Source organism: Diadema setosum, chromosome 21 (genome assembly GCF_964275005.1).
Source record: "Diadema setosum chromosome 21, eeDiaSeto1, whole genome shotgun sequence".
In the NCBI taxonomy this organism is placed as follows: Eukaryota; Metazoa; Echinodermata; class Echinoidea; order Diadematoida; family Diadematidae; genus Diadema; species Diadema setosum.
Window position 1 is genome coordinate 10,386,452 of NC_092705.1, and position 20,130 is coordinate 10,406,581.

The window sequence follows — 20,130 nt, forward strand, 5'->3', positions numbered from 1 at the left end:
ATCTTTTCAGGATCACTCAAAGCGAAATTTCACAACAAAATTCCAGAATCCTTTCTAATCTTATGACACTATAAAGCAGGGACGTGTACATTTTCCAAACTTACCTGATATGTGTTATCGAAGCTGTCATACATAAACCTTGTGATGAGTGAAGTCTTTCCAACTGCCGAGAAAAAAGAAAAATTAACAATTGAAAGCAAATCTGTATTTCACTCTGTATCTTTTGTCTAGACAGCTTTTCAAATGTCTCAATTATTGTCCACACTCTGGTGAGATACACCATAACAAACCTCTACAAACACAGTTTAAACAATAGAAGTGCATTCACTCTATGATCACACAGCTTTAGATTTAGAAGAGAAGAGCACAGATTTTTTTTTTTTCATTTATCTATGTGATAGTGAATTAGAGCTGTATAAACACAATACATTTCCCCACAATTGTGGAGTTGTACATGTACATAGTAACACATTCTTTACGAGCAGGATAGTTTGTTTCACATGTCATGAATGCTTACTGTACATAAGACACAGGGGCTGGCAGTTTTTCCATTTTCTCCAGCAATGCATTATGTGATTTCTTTTTCTTGTTACCGTTCAACATTTAGTGCTGTTTTGTGAGTCCCCTTTTTCCACTTGTATTGAAAAATCTTGTACATGTACAAATGTTGTTGTTGTTATTATTATTGCTGTTGATGTTGTTGTTGGTTTGTTCACCAATTTATAAGACATCATTTGGTCGAGCAGAGGCTTACACATTTGTATATGGGACATTGCATGGGTGGGGGGGGGGGGGGGAGAGAAAAACATCTATTGAGCCTTTACGCTGAATTGTAATGCACTATGACTGGATTATGTCCAAGCCTGTACATGTAGTAGCACAACAGTCTAATGAAGGCCAATGCCACATTGATCACACATCTCAATCTGCAGCATTATATTACGACACTGCTCAGCCACAGGGCGAGAGGCTCAGCCACAGTGAATCAGAATACTTGCCAAGGTCTCAAACCCTGACGAATGCATTACATTTTAGTATCCATGTTAACAACACTCTTGACAACTCACAATCACATGGGTTGGATGCGCATACACTGTAGCTACATTGTACCATGAAATTTTGTCATTTATCACCTTTGTAGCCCGCTGTATGCCAAGCAAGAAAATCCAATACTGTGTTGCATTGATTTCCGATTACCGGTACTCATTCACTATCATTCATGAGTAGTGTTATTGACAATCTTTTGACTATTGACAAATTATAATTGCATTTAGCACCTTGTACATGTATACTGCATAGTATTCCTACTAAATTGTTCTGTTTGGTTTTGTTAATAGAGCACAACATCTCGGTCATATTCATCATCCTCCGTTGGTCAATGCTGTAAAGGTTGGGCCCCCTCCCCCACCCCCCCCCAAAAAAAAAGCTCTGTAGCTGGCAAAGAAATATGAGGATCACAAAGAGGTATTGCCACTTAGTTGCTTGAAATATAGCCTGTAATGTTAAACTGTCAAATTCAATCTGTGTTAAGACATGCAGTATTTCTCCATGATGAACAAAGTGTCTGCCTTTAAAGAGCCAGTTTGTCAAGTTTTGAACGGAGAATAAAAGAAAACTGCCAAAAGGAGCTTACAATTCCAACTGGCAAACAATGATGTGGTTTATGCTGACTTTACCACAAGCTACTGTAAAATGTTTGCGTTTTATTTTTCGTATTTTGCCAGAGCCCAGATTCACAAAATTAAAATGCACATGAAAGTTCTTGTCTGAACTACCTTTTTGTATATGCAATGAATGCTTGTGGCAATTCACAAAAAACTTAATGCCACGAAGAAAGGCCTTCAGCTCCAATTTGCAAAATTACATGCCGCAAAAATACCTTGCTTTACAGTAGTTTTAATAGTTTGATTGTAATTGGCTGCATTAATGGATATCATGAGAGGCACTCGAAGTCTCAGGGTATGTGAATACAAACCAATTTTCGCTCCAAAAAAACACAGGTATGGTCAAACCTGCCTTAGCAGCCACCTGTCTACAGCGGTCACCCACAATACATGTTTATGACCACAGGAACCCCCCCGACAGAAAAGCCATGTTAAAGACACTGTCTATAGTGGCCAGCTGTCTACAACAACCACTTTTTCTGTCTCCCTTGGCTGGCCATTAAAGACGGGTCTGACTGGATACACAAAACAAAAGAATGAATAGAACTTAAAGAAATTGCATGATGTAACTTCTGCATATCATTTTAAGTGTTTGGCTTCTACCCAAATTCTATTGCCTCCACTTCATTCACATTCAAGCGGAGAAATTTCGCACAAGCAGGAAACCAGGTCCCCCGGCAAGAACCACATAAGAGCAGCACGGGTGCAAAGGTCACGACAGCCTGTGCATACCGAGTGAAAGCGCAAGTTCTACTGTGACGAGAAGAGCCCGAGAGAAGGAGGAGAAAGAGGTCTGCTCCTCTCACAAGGGGGGAACTCGGCACTCACCGTGAGAAGCAGACAAGCAGACAAAAAAACAAACAAACACGAACCAGACTGCACACATACACTTGTGTACATGTCACAGGTAGGAAGCCGCCCTTCTCATTTGCATTTTGTCCCATGGGAAACAGAAATTAAATCATTTGACAGATAGAGCTGTACACTGCAAGTAACAGCTACAACAAACACCAACTAGTGCATTTGTTTCAGACCAGACATCGAAAGATTTTGTGACAAAAAAACATGATAGGAATGGAAGGTACAATGTACATGTATGAGAGCTTGAGAGTCAGATCTTGATGATCTAGACAGGATCCATGCAATGTAATAGAAGTAAAACCAGACTAAACTGCACAACAGCAGACAACCCAAGCACTATGAAGAGCAAATTCATTCAAATACCTCAGCACATGCCAACGCTGTCAAGTTTTGTCGTTGAAAATTCACCCTATTCATGACACTTTTTTTTAATGTAATCATTAAAGCCAATATCAATACCATAATAACGTAAATTCAATTATACATCAGTTCTTCCTCTTGTTGGACAGCTACTGATTTGCTACATGTAGTGCCCGCCTTGTTCCTTCAGCCCTACCTCTTCCGCCCCACCCCCCCAAAAAAACCCAGCAACAACACAAAACAAAAACAAGGCAAAACAAAAAAGTAGCTATCATATAAAAATTATGTGTACAGTCAGTTCACACACTATGTGTGGTAATCTACAAGCTTACAATCCTGTCACAGGATGGAGACGCTCAACAAAGTGAAGACGTTGTCTAGCGAAAACTGCAAATAACAAATTAGCACACTGCACAAAAATGTACTACCAGGTAATCTGATTTTCCCTACCCCGGACTTGAAATTTGATTTCCCCTGTGCTCAAATCTCATAATGACCAGCTGCTGGCAGCAACTAACTTTGAGGCCTACATTTTGTATGACCATTTCAGAACCAAAGTCTGAGGATGGAATGCTCAGTACTATGTACATGTATATAAAAGTAATACACTTAAATGTAAGTGTAACTAATAACAAATCATGTGTCATTTCACTCACTCTTTTAGAAAATGTTTCCAACTCCATTTCAAACTACCAAACATGGCTTTCACTTGAAACTGTGCACTATGAAGATCACCAATTTTGACACATTTAACTACCGGTAGTGAGTTAGTCGTCTCCATCCAATGCATACATCTGAACTGACATAAACACTCTTTGGAGAGAAAGTCATGCGGGAACCTTACTAAAACCCTCTCAAAGCACTTGAATTACAATGTCATGAATGATTCATGTACTGTTGTATAGGAAGATTAAAATTGGCATTGTGCTTGTTCTATGAATACATGACCTATTAATTAATTCATTCATTCATTCGTTGGTTCATTCATTCATTCATTTATTCATTCATTCATCCACTGCCTTCCGCCCCTAAACTCCGGGATTGCTGATATGGTAATCCTGGAGTGAATGAATGAATTTATTAATTTAATTAATTAATGCTCTATGATGCTGAAATGTTTAAAAGTACCTACATTGTATGAGTTATAATGTGTACAAACTTAACACTGTTGAAGAGTACTAAGAGTAATTACATGTAGTCGAGTTAAATATCTTAAATATGAAAGTGCTAAACAAAAATGAGTGCCAGAATATCAGCCATTAGTGCCCCTCTCTCTCTCTATCCACTTAAATACATTACTGTCCTGCTTTTTGTATTTTCCCTGTGCTCCTCATTTAAGTTGAAGTAATGTACATTATGACATTCATAAAATGACACATCACAATGACACACCACTGCTTTGCTTTTCACACACCAGCACACGTGCACACACTTGACGTTGTAGCAATGACTGTGTGGAATACGAGATTGAAATTTCCCCCACAGATACAATGTACGTGGGATATGAAAACTCAACTCTGCAGAATTATGAAAAATGAATTCAAACAATAGGAAAAAGCAATTTGACAAGCAGTATCTGCCCAAAGCACGTACACAGAACCTTTGTATCAAAGCATTGAATGGTAATAAAACGTAACATCTAGTTTTATTTACTGTATGTCTGTACAATTTTTGGTTAATAAAGTTTTATTTGTAAACACCTATACATACGGTACACATACATAAAACCTCAATTGATTCATAGTGTTGACAATCAGTGTGTACAGCCAAGCCTTGAATCGTGCAGGGGTCGTTACAAGTTCGGAAAGCTGCATTTTAGATGATCACTTCATAAATAACAGCCAGAAGATAGTCATATATAGAGCAACTATCAGCATACGGCACCATTTGATACAGTTGCACAGAATGTTCATATCAAGTGTAGCAACTCTGCTTAGCATTTATCTCTTGGGCATTTGCTTGTAAACTGCATACATTATTGTCTTTACAGTACTGGCACATTCAGCACGGGTTGGCCTTGCATTTATCATGCCGCTTCCAATATGGCGTTATCACACACAGCATGACTCATCATACTTGAACAGGAGAGGGCATAAAACCTGTTAGTCACAGGTGAAAATAACATACATCCACACACTCTATTCACACTGCATGACATTTCAAAGACAAGGATATTTTTATATTAAAGCAAAGAGCACCTGTATGCCTCCACATACTAAAGCTATAAAAGCTCAATGTTTTGCTCATGACACAAAAACATGAATAAATCATGAAAATAGAAGAAAACTTTAATTTCAAGAACAAGCCCAATAAAATGAAGAAAACTATTGTCCCTTTACCAAGTACACAATTATCAGGTCTGCATGTGAGCTCATTAATGTGCATGACCTCTATCACCTGAACGTAGCAAGGTACCTACGTTGTATACGGGTATGTGTGCAAGTACACGTACAGTAGTGTACATTTTATAAACTCAAAAGTGCAAGACTAACTGCAATGTACAATATGTACATGTACACCTAAAATGTACAGTACAAGTTTCCACTGATCTGTATTGATATCTATAGAGCTATCTGTCATTAATAGTATACTGTTTTTTGTTTGTTTTGTTTTTTGCCCTGCAAGAAGAGGCATTGGTTCTTGTATTTTCTAACAACTGCAGCATTAAATTGAGTCTTCCATTTTATTTTTCCCTTCTCTTTATTTGACATTCTCTTATCTATTTATTGATTAATAAAAAAAAAGAATGCTGCCAGAGCTGTTAATTACAACTGTACACAATTTCTATATTTAATAGGACAGAAATATCAAATTTCAAGTTCAATCTGCTATGTTTGGTCAGCTGCCAGTAATACAAAGTGAAAATCCATAACAGTCCACAAGCATTTGTTTCTTCCATGAATGATGTACAATTTGTACTGTACACTAACTATGCATGCACGTGATACAAATCACAGAAAATATTACTCTGCAAATCTCCCCTAAAATGGAAATAGTTCTATACATTTGTATGTTATGCTGTGACCACATTATATTGCTTTAGGCAGCAATGCAATATGTAGTTTGTAATATGCAGTATTGTAGTTGCATAAAGACGTTTGTTGGATTGTGCAACATTCGGTCTTACAGTGTATCAATCCCAATGGCTGTCCCACTGTATAGGGTATCACACTGTACAGTGTACATTGTATGCAGAGCAGCTGTGTTTCTCATACACAATGTTTGACTCACAGAAACGAACACATGTACAATGTATGAAAAAAATACTCCTAGGTGTGTGTTGTCTTGGTGTAATGAGATGTGCAATACAAGTGTATCAATGTTCAGTCCTTGACTGATTACTTCAACACAGACATGAGAAAAATGCTAAATGTACTGAAATTTCAAATGGAAATGAAAACATTTAAAAATTACAGAGAATAATTGTATGACTGAGAGTAACCATGGATTATAGTACATGTGGCCTCCTTATAATATTGTCTGTCAGGTCTTCAAAGAGATCTGATTTTGTATTTCTACCACTTAAGTAACAACTTGAGTTTCCCTCAACATAAGAATGTCTTTGGACCAAGATGTGCTTTGCAAAGGTTCATTGATTACCGGTACTAGCCAGTACTTATTCAGCACTAATCAATGTGTACTTAGCACTTTATCAATTTGTCATAATCAACTGCCACTATGCACCAACAATGAGAACCACAGAACCATTTTGCTACAAATGAAATACAGAAATCAAGGGCGGCTGAGGTTATCACTCGGTCTATGATTGAGAGTTTACTCTTAAAATATTGCTTTTCGAGTACAATGTATACTGTTATACGGATTTGAATTTAAATTGGCTTGTGCATGAAATTGAGAAGTTTTCAAATGGCAAAACAACACTGAAGATCGCACAAACCAATTACCAAAGTAATCAGATTATAAAACACATATTTGTGAATGCCTGACCCACAGAAGTACAGACAGGCGGCCACAAATGTACATCACACGTAAGTGGGGAAATTATGATTAAAACATTGCATAATTAGATGGCACTGATGATGCTGAAGAAAATGGTGGTGGCAATAATTACAAGAAGAAAGCAATAACTAATTTCAAATATAGGTACATACAATGTACATGCGGAACAACCCCAGACTATGAAGAAATAACTACAATATGCCCCATGTAAGTATGCTATTCAGTACTGTATGCTGAATTGGTCTGTGTGCATACATTATACAGCTGTATACTGTATGTACATTATGTAGTTTGCCCATAAGATTAGTCAAACTCAAAGGAATGCATTGTGGCGTGTTGTGCAATCAGGGCAGAGGGATATTATGCAATTGTTACAACATGGATCTTTAAAATATCTTTATTGTAAAGAATATCAAATTGATCATATTCTGAAAGAAACAAAGTGTTTTGAGACCAGTCCATGTAAAGCTTCACGAGACTACATTACCAACACAAGAGGGCAGGAAAATTCATAGGAGTACAAAATTCATAATCTACATCGTATAGGCCTACAGGCTTTCTACACACACACACACACACACACACACTAAACAAAAACACACAAACAGACAAACAAACAAACAGACAAACAAACAAACACTCTAAGAATGATGTGGTCAACATCACTAGGGTTAAAATAAGATGTAGGCCTAAATGCACTGTACTTCTGAGGAAAACTTGTATGATGATAGAAAAGCATTTACTAATTACAGTGGACTCCCGTTATAACGAAGTCCTCGGGACCGGCAGTTTTCTTTCGTTATAACGAAATTTCGTTATAACCGAATGAATAAACAATAAAAATACATAGAGTTGATAATGTTGCGGCCCTAAATTTTATTTCGTTGTAACCGGAATTTCGTTATAACCGTGTTCGTTATAACGGGAGTGCACTGTATACGTGTCCATGGCAAACTCCTATTAATGTCCTATATTTGTATGTAGTACCACACTGCCAATTTCAAAACTGAATAAGATTGTTGAAAAATAAACTTGATACCAAAACTGCCAACAAAAATGCAAGGACCAGCAACAGTTGTCACTAATCATGTGCAATACATCAAGTACTATGTAAGGGTACTAATACATGTACATAGAGGGTTGTATCTCAGACTACCAGTGGTCACTAAGATAAAATCCTAGCACATGGCTAGACATTTTGGCAAATGATTTGCAAAACTTTCACCATTTTCTCAAAGCGTCACATACATCGCACAAGGCAGTCAAGGAGACGATTGGATTACTTGATATTCTGTTTATCTAAAATGCCTGTAGGCCTACACATGTGTGTCTGCATTTACTGCTTTTCATAAAATTTAACACAATATCGACTCGGGCACTAGAGAGCAGAAGTGCAAAGCTCAATACATACATGTGCAAAAAACTCGTAACATCACCAACACCTACAAATTTATGAATATGTGGGGAGAATTCAGGTCACAACATTCATCAATCATGGATGGACCAATATCCCAACATGAATTAGACTTTTTCTCCTGTTTTATCATGTACTGACACAACTCTGCTGCGTTGCGCGCTTGCACCTTTGGGCAGCTAAAAAATGGGATTAATTCTTGAAAAAAATAATCACATGTCACATAAATGTACATGCTGTACACTTGTACACACTCCACATACATACACTACGCTTTATTTTCAAGATATCAGCTCCCGCACCACGGTTCGACCGTGCGCTCAAGCATAGGTTTCTACATGTACAGTAGCAGGCAGTCAAGTTTTGTATGGCATTGTGGTCGAATTAAGCCAAAATGCCGGGTGCACTGGTGGCTTACGTTCGTTACACTTGACTTAGTTAAATGAAACTAAGTTATCTTACTCAGACTCTAGAATATATCACGGGATGTATTTGCCATCTTGGTATTAATGATAAAACCACATTGTTTTGCGTCAATCTTTCATGGTGTAATAAGAATATTTCTGTGAGTGTGAGTGACTACATAGCAGGCAGTGCAGTGCAGTTTGTAATGTAGTGACTAGCTTCTAACGTTAGCGGCCTAGCTAGCGAGTGCAGTGGAATCTATGCTCTCTTCTCTACATAGACCTCCAGTCCAACAGTAACACGTTAGAAGTTGTTCATCAATACTGTTAAAATGGAAAAACGGGCACATCTCGCGAATATTAATAATTTACGGAATTAATCATGGTGGCCAGAATTACAATTGTACAAGGCAGACGAGGTACTCTTCTACACTACAGTAATGGGAGTCTATATCACAGTTTTAGACTAAACTTGGCCCAGGTTTACCACTAACATACACACAGCATCAGCAGTTTGTCTACGGAGACTGCGGACAAAATGTGAACGAATATCAAGGGGGCCGGGCGTCGCCTCTCGGCCTCTAGCCGGCACAACTTACCACTCTGCTCGCCTAGGAAGACAAGCTTGAATTTCCTTAACGGATTGTTAAAGTCTCCAGAGGAAGACATTTTGTCGACTGACTGGTTCCAAAACACTACGATTAATAATTCCAATTACAATCAGATAGTATTTAGCCAGCCGGGCCTCGTCGTCAGTTGTGCTGAGCGTATTATCGCCACGTTAGAGATCACAGTTCAACTTGCGCATGCGCAATGGAACGATGCGTCATGGAAGTACACATATATACAGTAATTTATTTCGATCCTGAAGTATGACCCTCTTTGCCCCTCACGCACAAAACCAGCAGAAGAAAACGTGAAACGCTTCAGATTTTTGTTCGAACCAACTAAAAGCTACCAAGCTTTTATCATTCACTGCTGCAATTCTGAGCGCTTCTCTGTGGTACGGTAAATCGTTTGTGCCGTTTGCTGCTCACAGAAAAAGGAAGAGGAGATCGAATAAATTCGATAATGTGGTACCATTTTTTATCACGGTTGAAATGTTAGGTATGCTAGGATACCTGAGTCATATCTACTGCCGGATCCGTCTGAAAAACAAAACGAAACAAAACAAGACAAAATAAAGCGAAACAAAACAAGACAAAATAAAGCGGAACAAAACAGAACATCAACAACAACAGCAACGAAACCAGACAAAGCCCCAACAACTAATTTCCACGCTTTATGCTACACGTGGCAGGGATCATGTGGAAAGAAGAAAACAAATTTTACAAACTAATGGATTTCATAGAAATAGGTTATAAGATTCCCCAGTATCTAGTGACTCTCTATCAGGGGCTTTTGGAAGGGAAGCCAGCAAAATTACCCCCCCCCCCCCATTATAAATTTTTGGAAGAAAAGCTGGCAACATCACGCCCTAAATGAAAGAAGAATGCCGAGGTGAAGATCGAGTATCCACAATTTCAGCACTTGCATGGATAGGAACATACATTAGGGACTTTTTCATATTGAATATACCAGAGAGGATATTCCCTGAGGAAAGAATTGAGGGGCAGCCCCGTGTACTTTGCGGCAAAACATGAACCGGAGAGCACATACGGCAGAATGTGGACAAACATCAAGAAGCCGTTTTATACCCCTATTTCGGATGTTTGTGTTTTCGGGGGTTCGAAACTCAAGGCTTACTCGGGAACCTATAGGGCTCACACGGGTAAATAATTCCCCATGAGAGACGTTTCAAATTTCAAAAAATTCTGTAAAATAGCTGGGAGAAATGAGGTGTTTCATCTTCACTAACCTGAATAAGTGAGATATACCCTTTCATCCATCAAATTTCCAGGGCAGGTTCTTCGGCTCAAACTCTGTCCGAGGGTCCGCAAAGCCAGACTACGTGTTCTTTTCACTCAAAAAATCACCTATTTTCTGTACATGCAGCCAATGAAATAGAGTCCCCTCAAATTCCATCAGAAGAGCTTTCATCTTCCAACCAAAATGCAGTTTGTAGAGAAATTCATACTCAATATCTACAGCTATTCAGTTTTATGCCAAACTGCATCACTGATCATTTTTTTCTTCATTTATTTTGGTATCTTTGGTACGAATTTGTGAAGGGGTCTGGGACATTCCATTTTATTTACAGGTGTGAGCCCTATACCGGTACTTCAGGTTTGGTGGGGGGAAACCCTTATGGAATATTTCATATATTTAGTCGGACATTTTCACATAAACCACACTTTATGAACCTGTGTTTGTTCCGTAAGGGAAGATTTGAAAACTGTCACATATAGTTAAAGATATCTCGGGGAAAAAACTAAAACACTCCTTATTTCAATGATTTTTCGAGATTTTTCCCCGGATTTAGCAAAATATATTCTTTTCCTGAAAAATCGGGAACGCGCATGCTATGCAGACGACCACCTGAGTATGAGCATGTGTGCGTGTGTGTGTGTGGGGGGGGGGGCATGACTGTGTGTGCATGTTGATATAAATGTCTGTGCAATGAGTAGGAAATATCAACGACGTGACCCAAACGGATATAATATTTTGAGGGATCATGACAGTAGTCCGTATCAAGGGCGCCGGAAGCGGGGGGGGGGGGGGGGGGGCAGGGGTGGCACTTGCCCCCCAAACAAAATGTTGGGGGGCAAAACGAGTTTTTGCCCCCCCAAAGTGCCCCCTGTAACAAATAATTAATCACTGATTTAAAGACCAAAATGAACAATAAAGGCATATTTCTTGTCTAAATGTTGTAATTTCATAATTGAAAATGCAAAATTTTTCGCCCCTTACGGGGCGAAAATTATAATACACTAACAACATACATTATTGTATCTATACACTAATAGTAACTTATGAGTAAATTTAGTGTATAGATGGTAGCCTCGTGTCCTCGAGTGTGCCCGCTGAAACATACCTTTAGTAAACCTTACATTTTTCATTTTCTTCTTTGTTTTCTAGCAGTATAAGAATATGTTTTATTGTTCGAACGATGGGATCAAAGCTTTTAATGAATACATTTCAGATAAATTGCAAAGTGAAAGTGGCTCGCTCGTTCTGCCCGTACTTATAGTAAAATGATAAGTTTTCATAAGTTATTATCATAGTCCTTCGCAGTGATTTCTTTTACTATTCTTTTACTCAGAAATTTAATTTAAAATGCTCTATAAAAGCGACTTTTATAGTCTGTTTTTACAAAAAGTCCCTACCGTTGGAGAGGGTATCCCCCTCCCACACCCTCCCCAGCTCGGTCGCTTCGCTCCCTCGACGAGGATCTCACACCATCACATAATATACCCCCCGTATGTTAAGATCATGGTCCTTCCAACTGATATTTTTCAATATATTAATTCCCTAGAAATTTGCTTTTAAATGTTCTATAAACGCGACTTTTATACTCTGTTTTTACAAAAAGTCCCTACCGTGGGAGGGGGTATCCCCCTCCCACACACTCCCCCCCCCCCCGCTCGCTCGCTTCGCTCGCTCGCCAAGGATATCGCACCATCACATTATTAATGTACTCCCGTATGTTATGATCATAGTCCTTCCAACTGATTTTTTCAATATGTTAATTCCCTAGAAATTTGCTTTAAATTCTCTATAAACGCGACTTTTATACTCTGTTTTTACAAAAAGTCCCTACCGTTGGAGGGGGTATCCCCCTCCCACACCCTTCCCAGCTCGGTCGCTTCGCTCCCTCGACGAGGATCTCACACCATCACATACCCCCCGTATGTTAAGATCATGGTCCTTCCAACTGATATTTTTCAATATATTAATTCCCTAGAAATGTGCTTTTAATTGTTCTATAAACGCGACTTTTATACTCTGTTTTTACAAAAAGTCCCTACCGTGGGAGGGGGTATCCCCCTCCCACACCCTCCCCCCCCCCCCCCGCTCGCTCGCTTCGCTCGCTCGCCAAGGATCTCGCACCATCACATTATTAATGTACTCCCGTATGTTATGATCATAGTCCTTCCAACTGATTTTTTCAATATGTTAATTCCCTAGAAATTTGCTTTAAATTCTCTATAATACTTTTATACTCTGTTTTTACAAAAAGTCCCTACCGTGGGAGGGGGTATCCCCCCTCCCACACCCCCCCCCCCCCCCGCGCTCGGTCGCTTCGCTCCCTCGCCGAGGATGTCACACCATCACATGTGATGTAATAATCATAGTCCTTAATTCGCACTGATTATATTTCACTATGTTTAATTCCTTAGAAATTTGTTTTTAAATGGTCTATAAACGCGACTTTTGTACACTGTTTTACAAAAGCTCCCTACAGTGTGTGTGTGTGGGGAGTATCCCCCTTTCCACCCCCCCCCCCGCTCACTCGCTTCGCTCCCGCGCCGAGGATCTCACATCGTCACAATGTGCCCCCGCTGAGATTTTGCCCCCCCAAAACCAGAAGTGTTCCGGCGCGCTTGGTCCGTATTGTTATGATTTCTTGTTCATGTAATCAAAAGACCCCAAGAATTGGCCAACTTAAAACGTCATAACAGAGGTCTCAAATGAAAATGTATACAGCAGAGCCCGCTATTCATTGTTGATAGCCTATATAAGCATACTTGACGTCTATGTGTCAGAAATTTATTCACTCCTATTGGCTGATAGCATGCAGCTTTCATTCTTTCTTTCTTTTTTTCATGAAATTACTCGCGATCATTTATATAGTATAGGATCAAATTTGCATATAGGCCCTACATACTTTACCATACCTATACAAGTAGATTTGTTTTGAATTTCATAGGCTTAGCATTAATTCCTTATATAGTATTTGTTCGATTCAGGTTCACCCCTAAGTTGACTTTGATGTGTACCATAGCGGGTAAAATCCTACAAACACAACGGTGGGAGTTCCATCAGCACATAGCGGAAATAAAGTGTATAATAAGTGCGCAATATTGTAGAGTTTCATAAGTTTCATTCACGTGTATATTTTTATATGAAATTGCTGGTGACGATGACAATAATATGTAGCCTACATTAGCCAAGGTGATGTCTCAAGTCCCTCATTTTGATTAGCTTTTCAGCAAAATATTACAAAAATCTTGCTCTCTTGGATAATCTATAACTTCAGTACTTTTAGTTTTTGTCTCCTTAAAGTTACAATTGCTATATAGGCTACGATTTGATGCAATGAGTATATATACAAGTTTTTCTTTTCGATATCAATAAAAGGTGATATTTAATGAAGAGTAAATACAGGGCAGATTGATTGGACTGTGACTCATGAGGTGATGATGCTATCACCCTTATACCAATGTGCCGTAATCAAGTCAACACTTCATGCATGGGATCCTGCGAACTTTGAAATCCATTATTGAATGTTTTTGGCAGAAGATAAGAAAGATGGATTTTATTTCTTTAAAAAAAAAGAGATAGTAATGATTGTATCAAATGTAATGGTGTATGAGTGCTCGAGTTTAAGATAGGAGAAAGTTTATTGTGCCATGCATTCTAAATTATCGCGGTAGAAATGATATTCCATCATGATGTTCATTGACGTGTTTTCTTCACTGCAAGGTTAAAGCCAAGTGTTTGTAAATGTTTCCTTCATATCTCACTATCTCTCTTCGTATTTATGTATGCCTTTTCCTGCGTCATGTGTATCTATTCATGATTGATACCGGCGTATATGTTATGGTGATGATGATAGTGATGATGATGATGATGATGATGATGATGATGATGATGATGATGATGATGATGATGAAGATGATGATGATGACCATGATGATGACTTTACTTTACTTATATACCTTCTTTGCCTCGTTTTATCCGTTTTCTGTAACTATATACTGTTTTGTTTGTTTGTTTTTTTATGAGGGGAGTGCAAACTAAGCTCTACTTTTTAGCAGTCCCCTATAGGTGCATTTCCACCCATATTTCCTGTACTTGTCTTGAAATTATTTGTATCATGTATTATTGCTCATTGTTTGTTTTTCATTACATTGTTGTCTGTGGGGGCGCTGTGGCATAGTGGATAAGACTCCCGACTCCCGATCGGAGGACCCGAGTTCGAATCCCGCCCAGTGCTTACGTCCTTGAACAAGATGTTTTTACCCACTGTGTCCCTCTCGACCCAGGTGTATAAATGGGTACCTGGCAACGCTAGGGTAATAATAATAGCAGGGCCCTCTGGTAGAGCAGTGGCAACACTGAAGAGGCTACCCTGGGTAAATAAGACATTATTATTATTATTATTATTATTATTATTATTATTATTATTATTATTATTATTGTTGCTATTATTACTATTATTATTATTATTATTATTATTATTATTATTATTATTATTATTATTATTATTATTATTATTATTATTATTATTATTACATTGTTGTATTAAATGTTGTAATCATAAATATATGTTGGAAATGAAATAAACGAAATGAAACGATGATGGTGGTGCATGGTGGCGATGATAATTATCATTATTGTCTTTATCATCAAAAGATATCTCTAAAGAGGTTAACATGACGTCGTGTTCAATGATGGAACCTGAGACTTCTATACAAATACTTTTCTGAGGATTCTCGCCGTCCTGACCATGGCCCCGTTGCTAGAAACTTTGCGTTTAAACGCAACTTGCAACTGATTGTCACTGACCATTGTGATTGGCTCAGGGTCTGCCCTATTAAGAAGACATGCATGCAACAATGATTTTGATTGGCCAGTGACAATCAGTTGCAAGTTGCGTTTAAACGCAAAGTTTCTAGCAACGGGGCCCAGGAGTGTTTGCACTCGGTCGGGTACACCCGTGTTATGTCCTCCAAACGTCGTATGGCTGCGCTTTGGTGCATGCTGTTCCGAGTGGTCTGACTATATACAACAGTTCTTACATTCCACAGACAGCGTAATTCTCTTGCCAGGTCCTAGTACTTTTCTAATGCTTTTTTCCTTCTCCTTCTCGGCTTCTCTTATACTGTCTTCCGGTACATGCAATATCGACGAATGTACGACGATGTACATTATTATATTACGTTATGCCGTTCAATGTAATATACGCAGTGGCGGATCCATGGGGGGGGGGGGGGGGGGCGCACCGGGCGCGCGCCAAAAAAGAAATAATCAGAAAAATATGAAATCAAACCCGGAAGTAGCATCAGAAATATTGTTTGCCCCCCCCCCCTTTACGGAATTCCTGGATCCGCCCCTGATACGTCTGTATCATTATTGCACAATATGCGGTGTACACAGCAAGACCAAACGTCACGATTCTAATATAATGGAATGCAGCTAAGAAAAGATAATTGGTTTTTGTTGTCAGTTATTGTGGTAGCATTTGCAAATGACATCATTCGCTTGGAAAGGTGCTCACAGTAAGTAAGATTCCTTAATTATTGGGTTCATTAACAGGACAGTGAGGTATGGCAAAATAAAATGCGATGCTGTGAATTTTTCTCTCGTTGTAAAAGGAAGCTCATTAGGCCCTACAGCATCGTCGAACAAACAAAGCGAACAAGAATTGAGCAGCACATAAACAAAGTAGTGGAAAAAACAAAATGTCATTTAAACTAGAATTTACATAATTATCATTTTTTTTTGACATCGTATATTATAACCCGAAAAAAGGAACATGAAGAAAATGAAACAAAATGGAGATAAACCATATAAAATATCAAATGATATTCCGATGCGAAATTTTTGGGATCTACGACTGTCTGTCCGTCTGTCTGTCCGTCTCTGTCTGAAGGTCTCTCTCTGCACCCCCCCCCCTCTCTCTCTCTCATTGTCTACAGTAATACAATCTCATATTCTTTTTATTTCTCCTTTTCTTTGAGTCTATAATATCACTTCCTGATAATAAAATTGCACTGTATTATTACATTAATATACAGCAAACGTGAACAATGAAATAACAAGAAAAATCCTTTCGCAATGATTCTTGTATTTACATCTTACGAATTTTCAGGTATCATCGATAAAAATATCAAGAGAGAGAGAGAGAGAGAGACTGAAAGAGACAGAGACAGAAAAAAAAAACCGTCAGAAAGTATCATACAAAAAGGAAAACCTAACTTTCGTGCAAATTTCGCATACCATGATTATGTACGTATTGCACACATTATTTATTTCCAATGAACTCTTGTTTATATCTTCATGACTTGTGAATATCTTTTATTTTTTCATACTAATTTCTTTCATACACAAGTGGAGAAATAAAACTTACTGAAACTTAGATTAAAGATGCATGGATATGTATATACAAGGTAAGATTATTCGTATATACCCCCCCCCCCCCATGCACACTTCTCATGCTGCAATCTCTGAGAGGGGGAATGGTTGCAGATGTATAGACAAATAAATTAACTCAAGACATCAGTTACCACCAGTTGTTAACAGAATCAGAAAAAGTTGGCAATCATGAGGAGGATAGAAGGAAAACACTACTGCTGTTGTTTTATTTTTTAATGATAAACAACTCTTTCCTCTTGCCACACATTTACGACACATGGACTGCACATGGTATCATTATAGAACCAGATCATCGATACGAAATACATTCACCAACACTTCATGTCACTTCATGATCATAGGAAAGCTGAAATCATACATTATTAAACAATTCTTTTTTTTTTCATTATCGTTATATTTTCTGTTTTTCTTTTTGGGGAACAAGGCCTTTCATCAACACACAGTGTAACGCCAGGAGAGTGAGGAATACTAGACTAGTAAAGTCATGCTCACTGGTAATCTTTTTGAAATAGCGACCTCTTGTGTTAGTCTGCAGCCAGTCTTATGTTGTCCACGCCCATAGTCTGTACTTCCTTCCAACAAGGAGTGTTAATAGCGCATTGCGTGCAGTTCAATCTATGCTCATTGCTTTCTGAGCCATTCCTGCATGCAGAGCATCGATTATGGGGGATCAGGCAGCAGCACGCATGATGTCATCTATAATAGCTAGACTCTCCATATCAGGGTTAGATTTTATAATAAAGTTGATTAAACTTTGCAGTTTTGCTAATGTAAAATGATTAATATTACAATATGAGAGATAACGCAGTGATGATGGCATTGGTTTTGATATCATGCCTTATGTCGATCTTGGCATGATGGCAAGTGGGGCCTAACTGTGATAATAATTTGAAGTGTGATTTTTCTCAAACCCGGCCTGCTCTCAATCCAATTAAGCTCACATCATTACATCGTGAAAGACAAGGAGAACTACCGATTGGAAGTGGGGAAAAATTCCTTGGTATTTCCCAGCAACACCAATAGCTAATTCGGTGATTGTACGGAGTGAGGGCATTCATATCTAATTCTTCTCGATGAATCTTATCACAAAGTCAGCGAGCCAGAAAGTAGTGAGGAAAGGAAAGAGTTTGACCCAAGCATACCAAAACGGGTTGGGCTATATTTTAAAGGGATCGTACAGTTTTGGTTGAGACCTAATTTCATCAGGTTTCTAACATTTGTTGGTGAGATAATGAGAAACCTCTGATGAAATATGAAAGAGCATGTAATTCCAAGAGGAATTCAACGTTTATTTGATGAAAATTGGTTTTGAAATGGCTGAGATATCCAAAACAGCAATTCTAATAAAGTGTGTGACCCGCCTTTTATTACTATCGCTTTGTTTTACTTTGTTTTTAGCGAGTGTTTCAGTCGTTCCAAACCCGATTTTTATCAAATAAACTTTGAATCCCTCTTAAAATGGTACGCTCTGTACTGTTTCATAAGTGTTTTCTTGGTATCTCGCAAAAAAAAAAAAAAAAAAAGTTAAAAGCCCAATTCTCATCTCCACCAAGTTGAGTCTACAGATGGAGCGAAAGAATACCTTTCCAATAATTGTTGCCGAGCAAGGAATATTTTTAAAGTCATGATTGACAATATCCCACATTATTTGTATTTTCTGATCATTTTCTTTGTTATTAGCAGGTCTAATCTCAACTATTTCAAATTGACAAGAATTGAGGTAATTTGTTAAGCAATCAAACTCTTCAAAATATTTTGCGCCGTCCATCGTGCACAGCCCCCGAGCAGGCTTGATAATCTATTTTTGTTCAGCTTCTAAAAGACAATAGCATGCTCCCGCGTCACATCTCGACAAAAAAGAAAGAAAGAAAGATTTAATGATAACTTTCTTGAAACTGTGTAAATCTGCCAAAGAGATGGGGTCACAACTCTCTCCTTCCCTTTGATCCCTTGTTCAATGCCTCCACCCAAAACAATGGAAGTTTGGGCCAAACTGGATCTGTACCTCACAAATAGGAACACATCGATTCATGTGCCATTGCGTAATGGATGTACTATTATATCATGGAAATTACTTTTCGCAGTCCCTACTTTATTTGAAAGATGAGCGATACACGGGGACTTGGAGTGTGCGAACAGAAATTGCGCAAAGATTGATGATATTAAAATCAAAATTATTGGACTGCATTGGCATGTCCGGAAACTAATCTGACATATTAATTGATAGAAAACTATACTGGAAGATGATGCCGTATCAGTTTTATTTGTCGGAATTAAGCGGAAAGGTGATAAAATCGGCTTTAAACTACAGTTTCAAACATTTTCACAATATACAGCTCTGATCTTCACGTTTGCACATTTATTTCTGGACGGGACTGACTTTCGTTTTAGGAGAAATTGCATTTCATTTAATAAGTAAACAAGCTTAATATACTCGATATCATATTAGTGTTCAAAATGAATCTTCAGATTGCTCAGAAAGATGGCGGCTTCATTAACTTCGAATATCAAAAGTACCGAACGTACCTTTGAAATTCTCTCGTACATCCACAGAAAACTGACAGCTGCTTGAATGATTATTGCAGTTGGAAGTCCAGAACTTGAACCTCCTTGATCTACCATCATTTGCTTGAAATCTAACCAAAGGACCAACAGCAAAACAATATTATATATTACATAGTATATACTATATCATTTCATTACATATTATATATTATATATTACATAGTATATACTATATATTACATAGTATATACTATATATTATATATCATTTTATTACATATTATATATTATATATTATATATTATATATTATATATCATATATCATATATTATATATTATATATCATATACCACATATCATATATCATATAATATTATATGTATTATATATCCACCCCGACCCCCGCAGACCCCACCCCATGCGGTTGCTTCACTGGCTCAGAAAGGTCTACTAGTTCCAGTTCAAGAAGTATGAAAACATAAGAGTTTATAATTTCTGTTATTGGCAGTTATGTAGGTTACACACAGTCATATCAAAACAATAGTATGTGTTTTTTGTTTCCAGATTCGTGTCTATTCCCTCTCTGCGCCTCCTTGCTATTTGCGCCGTCACCTCTTGTCAAATTTTGATTTGAGCCAAACATGGTTAGTTCGGACTTTTATTTGGTGATTTTTCACAGAAATTGAATAAATGTTTGATC

The 20,130-nt window shown here is 38.0% G+C and overlaps 1 protein-coding gene across 2 annotated transcripts in view; it reads right to left on the reverse strand.

The window, feature by feature from the left end:
• The window catches only part of LOC140244746 (ras-related protein Rab-6A), a 33,125-nt gene extending 23,683 nt beyond the window's left edge, over positions 1-9,442 (reverse strand). For both annotated transcript variants that reach the window (XM_072324359.1, XM_072324360.1), the window contains exons 1-2: positions 9,263-9,442; positions 105-163 (exon numbers count right to left, since the gene is read on the reverse strand). In XM_072324359.1, coding sequence (XP_072180460.1) covers positions 105-163; positions 9,263-9,332 — 129 coding nt within the window. In that variant the 5' untranslated portion in view covers positions 9,333-9,442. The remainder of the gene's footprint in view (positions 1-104; positions 164-9,262) is intronic.
• Between the last annotated feature and the right edge of the window lie 10,688 nt (positions 9,443-20,130).